The following is a 14,207-nucleotide window of genomic DNA, read 5'->3' as shown; positions in this document are numbered from 1 at the left end:
AGTTCAAGCTTTAAGACCAGTTCAAAACAAAACAAAAAAGGAACAAATGTACATTTAAATTTATTTCAAAATAAAATGTCCGAATGTCAAGAAGTAAAACTTTAAAGTAGGGGCTTAAAATTTAGGGGTAGTAATGTGGCTTAACAGTAGTGTGCTTGCCTAGCATGCAACAAGCCCTGGGTTCAATTCCTCAGTACATTAACAGGAAAAACCAAAAATGGCACTGTGGCCCAAGAGGTAGAATGCAAGTCTTGAGCAAAAAGAAGCCAGGGACAGTAAAAGAAATGCAAATAAAAACAACCCTGAGATACCACCCTACCACAGTTAGAATGGCCTATACTCTGAACTCAGGCAACAAAAAGTGCTGGAGGGGATGCAGAGAAAGAGGAGCGCTTCTGCCCTGTTGGTGGGAGTGCAAACCAGTACAACTACTCTGGAGAACAGTATGGCGGTTCCTCAAACAACTCAGCGTAAACACACCATATGACCCAGCCACACCACTTCTAGGCACCTATCCAGAACAACAGGATCCAGGACACCACAAGAACACCTGCACATCCATGTTTATCGCTGAACAATTCACAATAGCCAAGATATGTAAACTGTTACGGGAGGAAGGAGATTCCATGTCCCTCCAAGAGTCCACCACTCAGAGACAGTTTCAAGCAAAAAGATGGACCTATTGGGGAATCAAAAGCAAACAGACCGGCCAGGGACACAGTGCAGACACAGGAGCTGACACTATGACCCCTAACAGGTCCTCCAGCTGGGGCTTAGCACAGATGTAGGGGGTTGACCCAGGGGGTAGGGCAAGCAACAAACAAGTTAAGCAAGCTATTTACAGAACCAGAATTTTGCAGTCAGGTTGACCTAATATTTAACTTCATTTAAACAATTGCTACCATGTTTCCTTAATCAAGATGGAGTCAGCTCTACTTCCTACAATATCAACAACCCAGATGCCCCACTACAGATGAATGGATCCAAAAAATGTGGTACCTGTACACAATGGAATTCTACACAGCGATTAGAAATGATAAAATAATGGCATTCGCAGGGAAATGGACAGGTCTTGAACAAATAATGTTGAGTGAGACAAGCCTAAAACATAGACAACAAAGGCACATGGTCTCCCCAATATATGGATGCTAGGGAAAAAAGAACAAAAAAAGAGACATGACAAAGAAAAGAAGGGAAAAAATTAGAGAAAAAGAAGGAACAGATTACACAAAGCAAAAAAAAAACAACCAAAAAAACAGCAAAACAAAACAACAACAACAAAAACCCAGATTGTATATATAAATATAGACACACACACACACACACACACACACACACACACACACACACACACCACCCCCCCCCCCAACTGGAAGGAACTGTTCTACAGTTACCAATCATAGAGGTCATAAGCACTGTAGACGAGAGGGACAATGGACATTAAGGATACGATCTCTGTTTATTTTATTTCATGTTTTGGTCTCTGAAAAAATAATTAAGAAACCAAGGGAGGGGGCGTCCCACCGCCCTCCGCCGCCGCCTGTGCGCCGCCCTGGAGCCCGCCTCGGACTCCGCTCCGCCGGCGCCCCGCGCTCCCCGCACGTCCGCCTCGTCGCGGAAAAGAATAAAAGAATCAGGAAAAGGTGGATATAAAGGATATTCAGTACCCAAGCCAGGAAATCGACACAAAAAGGAAATGCACAATTTTGAGGACGAGCTAACGTATCCCATTTGTTACAGTATTTCTGAAGATCCTCGTGTATTACCATGTTCTCATACATTTTGTAGAAATTGTTTGGAAAACGTTCTTCAGGCATCCGGTAATTTTTATATATGGAGACCTTTGCGAATTCCACTCAAGTGCCCTAATTGCAGAAGTATTATTGAAATTGCTCCAAGTGGAATTGAATCTTTACCTGTTAATTTTGCATTAAGGGCTATCATCGAAAAGTATCAGCAGGAAGACCATCCAGATATCGTCACCTGCCCTGAACACTATAGGCAACCACTGAATGTTTATTGTCTGCTGGATAAAAAATTAGTTTGTGGTCATTGCCTAACTATAGGTCAACATCATGGTCATCCTATAGATGACCTTCAGAGTGCTTATCTGAAAGAAAAGGACACACCACGAAGTTTGCTTAAGCAACTTACTGATGCACATTGGACAGATATTACTTGTCTTATTGAAAAGCTAGAACAGAAATCCCATTCAGAGAAAATGGTCCAAAGTGACAAGGAAGTTGTTCTCCAGTATTTTAAGGAGCTTACTGATATATTAGAACAGAAAAAAAGAATTTCCTAACCACTCTCTGTGATGTTGGCAATTTGATGAGTCAAGAATATACTCCACAGATCGAAAGATTGAAAGAAATACGAGAGCAGCAGCTTGAACTGGTTACCATGACCACATCTTTACAAGAAGAGTCTCCACTTAAATTTCTAGAAAAAATTGATGATGTTCGCCAACGTGTGCAGATGCTAAAAGAAAGACCACTTCCTGATGTCCAACCTGTTGAAATCCAGCCTCGGGTAAGCAAAGTGCTAAAAGAAGAATGGAACAGAACGGAAATTGGAAAAATTAGGAAAGCTTTTATTCCTGAAATGAAGATTTCTTCTAAAAGGGTGCCCTGTTCCTGGCCTGATAAGGATGAAAAAGAGATTGAGCTTTTTAAGATTTTAAATATTGCTATAGTCACTCTGATTTCAGTGATATTAATGTTGATACTCCTTTTCAACCACCACATAATAACCTTCTTAAATGAAATAACTTCAATATGTTTTTCTGAAGTCTCTTTGTCTATTTAACAAAGTTTATCTAACAATTTGCATGATTTACAAAATATACTATGTCACCCTTTTTATTTTTTAAAGGAATTCATGTGGGGGAAGTAGTTTATCATTGAAAACGTAAATATGATTTGTGAAATGAGTTTATTTGGGTACAGCAGAGGCTAACTACTGCTAAATGGAGACGAGGGTAGCTAAAGTAGCAAACTAAACTTTCATAGACTTGCAACAAATATAAATATATAGAAATACAAAAAAAAAAAAAAAGAAACCAAGGGAGGTGGGGTGCGGGGCTAGGGGGAGGAAAGAAAAGAGACAAACAAGGAGGGGGATAAGTGGTATGACAAGAAATGTATATGTATCAATACCTTATGTAGTTGTAACCCCTATGTACAGCATCCTGACAATTAAAAAAAAAGAAAAAAATTGTAAGCCAAAAAAAAAAAAAGATAAAAATAAAAAGGCTAACGTTTAGTAAAAAAAAAAAAAAGAAGAAGAAGAAGAAGCCAGGGATAGTACTCAGGCCTGAGTCCAAGCTGCAGGACTGGCAAAAAATAAATAAGCTAGCATTTATTACCCACCAATACTATATGCTGCTGGAAAGTTGCTGAAGTTCGGCATTAGTCTTAGACACAAAACAATCTAATGAACCACATATAAATGATCACAATTTCTCATTAAAAACGTCAACAAAGGGGCTGGGGATATGGCCTAGTGGCAAGAGTGCTTGCCTTGTATACATGAGGCCCTGGGTTCGATTCCCCAGCACCACATATACAGAAAACGGCCAGAAGTGGCGCTGTGGCTCAAGTGGCAGAGTGCTAGCCTTGAGCAAAAGGAAGCCAGGGACAGTGCTCAGGCCCTGAGTCCAAGGCCCAGGACTGGCCAAAAAAAAAACTTCAACAAAGAACAAATCTACTTTTAGGAAAAATTTTTTATATATATATATATATAATATTAGTTGGGTGCCAGTGGCTCACACAATAAATCCTGAAATCCCAGATTTCAAAAAGCTGAAATCTGAAAATTTTGGCTCAAACAGCAGCCTTGGTAGATAAATCCAACGGACTGTTATCCAATTAACTAGCAAAAACCTGTAAGTGTAAGTGTAACTCAAGTGGCAGAGTGTCAGCCTTCAGAAAAAAAGTCAGGAGAGAACTCCACTTCCTGAGTTCAAGCCCCAGTACTAGCACCAAAAAATAAAGTAAATAGTATTCAAAAGCAAAGCAAATGTTATGGTGATTCCCCCAAGCCAAAAATTGCATATAATGTGCTTAAACAACACAATGAAAATTGTAGATGAGTTCACAAGGGCATGTCTAGCAGAGTGGGACAGTATTGCAGGAAAAGTGAATCAAGCATCAGCTGTACAGTATTAAATCCTATGCATCCTAAGCAGTACCAAATTTTTCTCAGTGGTAATCTCCTAGGAACAATACACCTGCCAATGCCAATGGTCAAAGTGTGACAGGATATGGAAACACCAGACCCTCAAATCCTATTAAGATTTAAGATAGTATAATGCCTTTGGGGGATAATCTGGCAGTTTCCTCAGAATATTTAATATAAAGTAATAAGATAAGCTAACAATTCCACTCCTAGATATGTACCCAAGAGAAATGAAAACTTATGACCAAAGATTAAGAGTAAATGGTTAACATAGATGAGATAGTAGGTTCCATCTCCAGCACTACACACATGCAATAAAAAGTATTTCTCCTCCTCGGGCTGGGAATATGGCCTAATGGTAAGAGTGCTTGCCTCATATTCGTGAAGCCCTAGGTTCAATTCCTCAGCACCACATATATAGAAAAGGCCAGAAGTGGCACTATGGCTCAAGTGGTAGAATGCTAGCCTTGAGCAAAAAGAAGCCAGGGACAGTGCGCGGGCCCTGATTTCAAGCCCCAGGACTGGCCAAAAAATTCTCCTCATAAACATCACTACTTTACAAACACTACAACTTTTTACAGTGATCATAACACATAAACAAACTTATTTTCAGCTATTCCCAAATCGGTTGCTAACTCTAACAGAATCTAAGAATAAATCCCAAAAAAAAATCTATTTTTCAGAATACCAAATTGGAATTTGACCTTAAGATGCTTCTCTTTCAACCTCCTGAGTACTAGGATGACAGACATGGGCTCCCATACCCAAGTTCCACATATTATTCAAAATGAATATCCATCACTGGATTATTCAATGTTAAGTATAAAAGTACCCCAAATGTGCCAAGTGCTGGTGGCTTGTGCTTATAACCCTATCTAGTCAGAGGAAGGATACAATCTAAGGTAGCAGTGTGAAGCCAGCCTGGACAGAAAAGTCCGTGTGAAGCACTTAATCTTCAATGAACTAAAAAAAAAAAAAGCCAAAACTCAAAGTATGGCTCAAGTGGTACAGCACCAGCCTTGAGCAAAAACGCTAAGCAAGAATGTGAATCCTTGGAACTCAAGACCCACTACCAACACAAAAAAATAAATACCCCAACTTTAACAAGTTAATGTTGTACACATTTTATGAATTAAAATAATTACTAAACAGATTATAGAAGAACAGCTTGCACTGACTATTCAACACCTCCCCAAAAGTATTCTGCTTAATATACTCACCTGCAGTGATATACTGTGCTGAAGCCATTTCCCCAGAAGCTCTCAAGGCACCTGCATATCTAGGGACACAAGTAATAGGATAAAGTCATCCTGAATCTCAAATATGAGAAGAAATCAGCTATCCCAACGCCCTCAACTATAAGGTTCTCAGAGTATTTTCCTCTTCTAGTTTTGCTCATTTAAGCATTATAACAAAGCAAAAATGCTGAAGTCAAACTTCATGTACCACCAGGTAGTGGTGGTGAAAGCGTGTTTACATTCTACATATCTGTTATACGAACTAAAACAATAAAAATGGGTAAAACCCAACATTGGCAAAAACATAACACCAAAACTAGTAATACAGTAAAAACAAAAAAAGAACACTGATAAAACTCAACTTTTTGCTTAGTAAATATGCTAAACCAAAAATAAAAAAACTATATGATTTAACTTAACATCCAGAATACAATCAATATGAAATCAGAACTTGTCAGGGCTGATTGGAGGGCATGAAGATTGATAAATAGCACAAGGAAACTTTCCAGAATGATGGAAATGTTCTAGACTTTGATAGGGAAAACAGATCATACAGAACATTTGCATTTGTCAAAAACAAACCCAAGGACTGGTAATGTGGCCTAGTGGTAGAATGCTTGCCTAGCATGCATGAAGCCCTGGGTTCAATTCCTTAGTACCACATAAACAGAAAAAGCTGGAAGTGGCGCTGTGGCTGAGTGGTAGTGGTAGCCTTGAGCAAAACAAGCTCAGGAACAGTGTGCAGGCCTTGAGTTCAAGCCCCAGGTCTGGGGGGTGGCGGACAGAACAGGCTAGGAATGCTCAGTGTTACAGAACTGCCTACCATGTGCAAGGCCTAAGATTCAATGGTCGGTTAAAAAGCAAAAAAACAAGTCCAACAATCAATAAAAACTGTATACTGATGTAAATTATCCTACAATTTTAAAAGCAAAATCTCTATGCTTACATAAGTAGAACAGAAACAATTACAGAAAACATTATTCTGAATTACATCCAATAAGTTATTTTGTTCTACTTTGGTGACACCCTCCCAAAATTGTAGTGACTAAAAATAAAAAACTTCAACTTAGATTCAATGGACCAAATGAAGTTCTTCCCAACAGAGCCTTCATGGCCTCAGAAAACAAAAGGGTTCACATCCGGGCATTACAAATGAGATGGCAGAAAAACAGAAGGGGAGAAGAGGGGATAGAAAAAAAGGCAGAGGCAGAATGAAGGAAGGAGAGATGGTAGAAGGGAGGAGAAGGAAGAAGGCCATGGTAAATAATGAAACAACGTAGCTCATGTACAAAGCAATGATACCATGAAGCATTCTGTCAGAGCACAGCATATAATTAAAATATACATAAAAAGTTAAGATTGGAGCATAGCAAAGTAATATATAATTTGCCTAGCAAGCACAAGCTCTGAGTACACGGGAGTTCAAATATAGTCATATTTTTTTAATGTTCCAAAAGCACTATGTGGAAATACCACAAGGAAGCCTCCTTAGAATATAAATGTATACGAATTCAAAAATGATTAGCTTTAGACAAGTCAGGAGGCATAAAAAGTAGATCTAGAAGCTCTGATTTTAGTCCTCAAACTAAAAATGTTTACTGAGCACCAAAAATGAATATGAGAAAAACCCACATTAAATTCTTGAAAATTTTTGAAAAACAAAATAAGAAAGAGAAATCCCTAAAACTACTAATTATTTTTTTTTAAAAATCAAGGGGCTGGAAATGTGGCCTAGTGGTAGAGTACTTGCCTGGCATGCATGAAGCCCTGCATTCAATTCCTTAGCACCACAGAAAAAGCCAGAAGTGGCACTGTGGCTCACATGGTAGAGTGCTAGCCTTGAGCAAAAGGAAGCCAGGGACTGTGCTCAGGCCCTGAGTTCAAGCCCCAGGACTGGCAAAGCAAACAAACAAACAAAAAAATAACAAAACCCATCAATCAAGACCTCTCATCAGTAAGCATGGACACATAAAAATAGTGAAAAATAACTATGAACTATTAAAGCAAAACAACTTTAACCTAAGACTCTTCCACCAAGCAATATTATCTAGAATAAGATGAAATATGTAAAGTAACCCATTAATTTTAAGTATATTACAAAAGGTATTAGGGTACCAGGTAATTTTTGTAACCAAGAATAAAAAAAAAAAAGTACTAACAGAATATACCCAGAATTCAGGATAATTTAAATGTTAGAACTCCACTTAAAATCTTTCTATGACTCCATTTTGCCTTCATACAAAGTACATACACTTTAAAAAAAGACCCCATCATCTCTGGCTTGACCCTGCTCATCTCGCAAAGACCACATCTCTATGCCCACTCTTTTCCATGCACTGTTTACTCCTGTCTCACTGCATATGTTATCATCTATGGCCTCCAGAATAGCTTAAATACTCTTCCCCCACCCTCATCCTGACAAGGTTAATGCTTGCTTACTTTAAACACAAATTTCTGACTCTTTAACACCGTTATTTAGGTACGTTCTAAACTCTCTTCAAGGCAGTTCCACAGCATTACATGTTTCATGGACAGTTTTTCACTATAAGACTTGACAGTAGCTATTATGTTCTACTGTACTTATATCCACTGTAATACAGCATACTGTAATATATCCTCTATAATCTATGTACATTCTCACAAACTAGTCACTTCACAGAAATCTAGAAATCTTCAAAGCTACTTTTTTCACGTTTTTGTATGATTCTTCTCATTTCTACTAAATTCCATGAAAGCATTCTGCAAGCCATGTAAGAAGCCAGGCACTAGGTAGCTCACACCTGTAACTCTAGCAACTCAGGAGGCTGAGATCTGAGGATCAAGATTTGAAGCCAACACAGGCAAGAAAGTCTATGAGATTCTTATCTCCAAATGACTTCCAAAAAAGCTAGAAGTAAAACTGTGGCTCAGGTACTAGAGTGCTAGCCGTGAGCAGAAAAGTTTGGACAGTATCCAGGCCCTGATTTCAAGCTCTAGGACTCACACACACACAAAAAGGCAGGAACAACATTCATAAAGCTGGTTAAAATCAAAACTGTAATTTAGAATTCTATCATAGATTAAGAACTGATCATTTACGTATCAAGTCAGTTGTTATAACCAGCCACAGGGGCTCACACTTGTAATCCTACTTGGGAATCTGAGACTGGGAGAACTGAGGTCCAAGGTCAGCTCATGCATAATCCCCAAGTCCCTTCTCAACCAAACAGCTGGATGTGGTACTGGGCAAATGTTTTCCCAACTACCTGGGAGGCTGAGAAGGGGAAGATTAAAGAGGTTCTGACTAAAGTCAGATGGGACAGAAAAGTCCAAAAGACTCCATCCTCTACAGCAGAAGCTGTGCATGATGGAGCAGGGCTATAATCTCAGCTATAACAGACAGCCTAAAACTTGGCCCAGGTGAATGCCTGGGCAGGAAACGAGACTTTGTCAAAAATAACCAGTGCAAAAAAGGGCTGGAGATGTGACTGAGTAGCGAAGTCCCTGTGACTTGGCAGTGGAATTCTTGTCTAGCATGAGTGAAATCTAGACTTTAAAGTCCAGGAATAGCCCCCACTACTATTACCGCATACACTCCTCAAAATAGTAATGAAAGCAAAAGGGCTGAGAGTGGGATTCAAGTGGTACTGTGCCTACCTAGAAAAAGTAAAACTCTGAATTAAACCCTAGTACCATAGATTTAAAAAAAAAAAAACAGAATTAGGTTACTTCTTTACATTCATAGGTTCATTCATTCATTAATTCATAGCTTTTTGAGAAAAAGGAACTCCATACATTCCAGGCTGGCCTGAAAACTGCTATGTAATATAACCTGGCCTCAGTTTCACTATCTTTCGGCCTAAAAATCTATAGATTATCTATCTATCTGTCTGTCTATCTATCTATCTAATTAATATAATTTAAATATTTATATATGCAAATATATATATTTGGGGCGGCTAAAAGGGTAGGCAAGATGTAGGAAGTGATTACCACTAAGTATGAGGCTTGAGAGGTAAAACTATTCCACTGAACATGAACACTTTAAACATGGGTGAATCAGTATGAATTGTTATGCTAAAAAGCAAAACACTACTAATCACCTAAGAGGGAAAATTACCCAAAGATTTAAATCACCAGATTTAAATAATTTCTCTTTAGTCTTACCTTTTAAGGGCATCTTTGAGTTCAGGCACAGAACGAATACACTGCACTGTGGCATTCATGTAACAAGTGTTACCAAGGTTTGTCAATCCACATGGTAATTCCATCTTATTTTTTAAAAAGGAGAATGATTAACTCATTTATAAAATGACATGGCAAATATAAAAAATCAGTAAAGTTCACACTTTCAGTCAAGGGCCATTTACTTGCCCCTACCAATTTATATTCCACTTTTACCCTAAAGCAATGTTCTAATTCCCCCCCAAAAAACATTTCACTTGCATCACACTGACAAAAATTCTGTTTTAGTTCACTTTTTGAAAATAAGATGACAATTATCAGTTCTGCTTTTCTACAAGCTTACAAAGAGCAAGAAAACAGGGGCTGGGGATATAGCCTAGTGGTAAGAGTGCCTGCATCGGATACACGAGGCCCTAGGTTCGATTCCCCAGCACCACATATGCAGAAAACGGCCAGAAGCGGCGCTGTGGCTCAAGTGGCAGAGTGCTAGCCTTGAGCGGGAAGAAGCCAGGGACAGTGCTCAGGCCCTGAGTCCAAGGCCCAGGACTGGCCAAAAAAAAAAAAAAAAAGAGCAAGAAAACATGTATAATAGAAACACTTCATAGAAAACCTAAAACAATAAAAAAAAATTAGAGCATTCAGGAGGTTGAAGCAGATGGATTATGTATTTGAAATCAGCCTAGACTACATACATAGACTTTGTGTCATAAAAAACTAAACAGAATTTTACACAAAGCAGGAGCTGGTGGCTCATGCCTGTAATCCTAAGAACTGAGTATCAAGGTTAGAGGTAGCCCAAAAACCAAAAGTGGAGTTGTGGCTCCAAGTGTTGAATGTAAATTATGAATGAAAAAAAAAAGGATGAGGGCTGGGAATATGGCCTAATGGTACTTGCCTAGCATGCATGAAGCCCTGGGCTCAATTCCTTAGCACCACATGTGCAGAAAAAGCCAGAAGTGGCACTGTTGGCTTAAGTGGTAGAGTGCTAGCCATGAGCAAAAAGAAGCCAGGGACAGTGCTCATACTCTTGAGTTCAAGCTCCAGGACTGGTTAAAAAAAAAAAAAAGAGTAAACGAGAGCAAGAGGCCCTGAGTTCAAGCCCCAATACTGATACAAAAAGAAAGAATTACAATATTTAAGTGCTAGATGTTAAGAAATAAGTTTGGTTTTTTAAAAAACAACAAAAAAACAAAACAACAGATACATGTTAGCTGGGCACTGGTGGCTCACACCTGTAATCCTAGCTACTCAGGAGGTTGAGATCTGAGGATCGCAGGTGGAAGCCAGCTGGGGCATAACAGTCCCTGTGAGACTCTTATCTCCAATTAACCACTCAAAAACCGGAAGTGGTGCTGTGCCTCAAGTGGCAGAGTGCTAGCCTTGAGCACAAAGAGGCTCAGTGACAGCACCCAGGCTCTGAGTTCAAGCCCCACAACCAACAACAACAATCAAGACATGTTTGGCCAGTTTCTAAAGTTAGTTTGCACTTATAGTCAGGGTAGAAGCTGGGACATAGTTTAGTTGTGGAGCACTTGCCTAGCATGCTCAAAGGCCTGGGTTTGATCCCCCAAATCACCAAAAAACACCAACCAAAAGAACTACAGGATAAACTGTAAGATTTTAAAAACTGAAATATCCCAGTGTTTAAGTTATTTGATCTTCATTTCTCATTAAAAATGGCAAATTTTTCAATAGTACTAACAGCCAAATACATATTAGATAATAATTTATATTATTTGTGTCCTCGTGTGCACATCTTATAACATCATCATCTGTAAAATCAAGTTATAGTCTACAACATAGTTTTGAGGCTTAAAAGTACAAACTCTGAATTATGCACTTATACATTAATAAATATATAAATTCACTTAGAATTTAGAACAATAATTAAAATGTACACTGTCAAAAATGTCTTTTAGGATTAAGTACAAGGGCTCTCTTAAGCTAATCAAAAATAAAACAACTGCATTAACTGTTAAAAACACATTTTAATATAGACAATTGAAAGAAAATATTTGGATGTTATTTTCTAAGATATCTCAACAGAAGTACTTAATGAAGTAGTGAGGAAGCATAAAATGTGGCATGTCTTACAGCAGATGCTAACTGTTCTTCGGTCATGTCCTCTACGAAGACCGTTTTAGCTGAAGGTTCCTCCGGAAGAGCATCTGCTGACCCCATCATTAGTACAGTCATACCCTATTTTTAAAAGAAGTCATGAAAATCCCTAAAAGTTAATGATTTTTATGTCCAAAAATGAAGAGAGACACAAAAGAACACATTGCCCTAAGACCAAAAAATCTATAGAAAATAGATTCACAGTTAGAAAGGCCTAGAAGTGGGTACAGGGACTGACTTTAAATAAGCCCGAGTTTCTTTCTGAAGTAGTGATAATATTCCAACATTAGACTGTAATGAGTTCCAAAACTCTGTAAATATATTTGAATAAAATATTACCAAAGTTAAAATATATTGGGGTGGCTTGATGGGACTAGGAGTGACCTACTTATCTGCAAAAGGGCACATGGGAATATGGAAGAGTGAATCTTGGTTGTGGTGATAGTTACATAACTGTTATTAAAATTCATTAAGCTTTACACTGGAAATAGGTGATTTTACCATATACACCTAAAGTTGAAAGAAAAATACATAGTCATAATTTATATTTACATTATTAGAGAGGAAACAATTCATTAGAGAGGAAACTATCATTAACACAGCAATATTATTTCTATGAGTATCTACTGTGTAATTATTATAATAGTTGTTTTCATTTAAAGACAAATATTTTCAGAGCAATGAAATCTCCACAATTGGAAAATATTAAATTAGACATGTAGAATAGTCAAGCACCAGTGGCATGCCTATTATCCTAGCTACTATTGAGGTTGAGACATGAGGATCATGTTTTGAAGCCAGCCAGGACAGTTAAGTCTATGGGATTCATATCTCCAATTAACCACATTAAAAAGCAGGAAGTGGAATTGTGGCTCCAGTGGTAATGAGCTAGCCTTGAGCAAAAAAGTTCAGGGACAGAGGCTAGGCCCTATGGTCAAGTCCCAAAACCAGCACAAGAAGGGGAGGGGAGAGGAGGGAAAAGGGAGGAAGGGACGGAAAAAGAAAAAAAGGAAGAAAGGATGGAAGGAAGGGAGGGAGGGAGGGATAGAGGGAGGGAGAGAGGGAAACATAAATGTACTTATTCCATTCAGTAGAAAAACAATGAAGATTAATAATCATAAATGTGTAGTCTTTTTTTATCTTCTTGTTGGTCATGAGGCTTGAACTCTGGGTCTTGGGCACTGATCCTGAGCTTTTACGCTCAAGGCTAATGCTCCATAGATTTGAGCCATATTTCCACTTACAGTTTCTTGAGGTTAATTGGAGGTAAGAGTCTCATTGACTATCCTGCACTGGCTAGTTTCAAACCTCAGACCTCAGATCTCAGCCTCCTGAGTATGGATTACAGGTGTAAGCCACCAGCGCCCAGCTTAAATATCTAATCTTGATGTCTAAACACCATCTTACTCTCTTAACCCAATATATTCTATTACTTTGGCTTATGAATAATCTGCTCTGAATATTAATTATAAGCTTTTGTGTGGACAAACTGTTGTCCTACCTATCCCTTGCTTAGGTTCATAGGAGTGGATTGCTCAGTCATATTGTAACTGGTTTTTTTTTTTTTTTTTTTTTTTTTTTGCCAGTCCTGGGGCTTGAACTCAGGGCGGCTTCTTTTTGCTCAAGGCTAGCACGCTACCTCTTGAGCCACAGCTCCACCTCTAGGTTCTTCTACATATATGGTGCTGAAGAATCGAACCCAAGGCTTCATGTATATGAGGCAAGCATTCTACCACTTGGCCATATTCCCAGTCCTACTGTAACTGTTTCAACATTTTAAGAAACTTATAAACTGTATTTCAGATGGAAGACACAGATGCAGAAGATAAAGGAAACTGTAGGGCCAGAAGTAGACATTTTTAAAAAGGGAATGGGGGCTGGGAATATGGCCTAGTGGCAAGAGTGCTTGCCTCCCATACATGAAGCCCTGGGTTCAATTCCCCAGCACCACATATATAGAAAATGGCCAGAAGTGGTGCTGTGGCTCAAGTGGCAGAGTACTTAGCCTTGAGCAAAAAGAAGCCAGGGACAGTGCTCAGGCCCTGAGTCCAAGGCCCAGGACTGGCAAAAAAAAAAGTGAGAGACATTTTTAAAAAGGGAATGAGGGGTGAAGGCATGGGTCAAGCACCAGCTGTGAATGAAAAAGCCCAAGCAATAAAGGTGCTGAGTTCAAGCTCCAATGTTGTGCCCCTCTTAAAAAAAAAAAAAAAAAGTGAGGAATAAGAGCCACAGCAGATTCTTCACCTGGAATACTAGCTACTCAGGAGGCTGAGCTATAAGGCTCATGGTTTGAAGTGAGCCCCAGCAGTAAAGTCTATGAGACTCTTTTGTCCAATTAACCACCAAAAAAATCCAGAAATAGTGCATGGTCCAAGTGGTAAAGTGCTAACCTTGGGCAAAAACTCTCAGTGATAGGGTGTAGGCCTTGAGTTCAAGCCCTACGACACCCCCAAAAAAGATTTGAAGTGAAGTAGAGTGTTGGTGTCTCATGCCTGTAATCCTAGCTAC

At 38.8% G+C, this 14,207-nt stretch overlaps 2 protein-coding genes across 2 annotated transcripts in view; one reads left to right on the top strand and one right to left on the bottom strand.

Moving 5' to 3' along the window:
• Positions 1-14,207, bottom strand: part of Usp14 (ubiquitin specific peptidase 14) — a 45,541-nt gene that overhangs the window by 15,506 nt on the left and 15,828 nt on the right. The window contains exons 4-6 of the mRNA XM_048363758.1: positions 11,676-11,780; positions 9,564-9,667; positions 5,400-5,458 (exon numbers count right to left, since the gene is read on the bottom strand). Coding sequence (XP_048219715.1) covers positions 5,400-5,458; positions 9,564-9,667; positions 11,676-11,780 — 268 coding nt within the window. The remainder of the gene's footprint in view (positions 1-5,399; positions 5,459-9,563; positions 9,668-11,675; positions 11,781-14,207) is intronic.
• LOC125364271 (tripartite motif-containing protein 59-like) lies at positions 1,533-2,904 on the top strand. The gene is given in 2 exon segments (XM_048363759.1): positions 1,533-2,294; positions 2,297-2,904. Coding segments are annotated over 2 exon segments (1,197 nt in total). The 5' UTR covers positions 1,533-1,696; the 3' UTR covers positions 2,896-2,904.

The sequence above is a fragment of the Perognathus longimembris genome, chromosome 15, assembly GCF_023159225.1.
Source record: "Perognathus longimembris pacificus isolate PPM17 chromosome 15, ASM2315922v1, whole genome shotgun sequence".
NCBI classification, from domain to species: domain Eukaryota; kingdom Metazoa; phylum Chordata; class Mammalia; order Rodentia; family Heteromyidae; genus Perognathus; species Perognathus longimembris.
The sequence above is the reverse complement of the archived record's forward strand: the minus strand, read 5'-3'. Positions and strand labels throughout refer to the sequence as shown.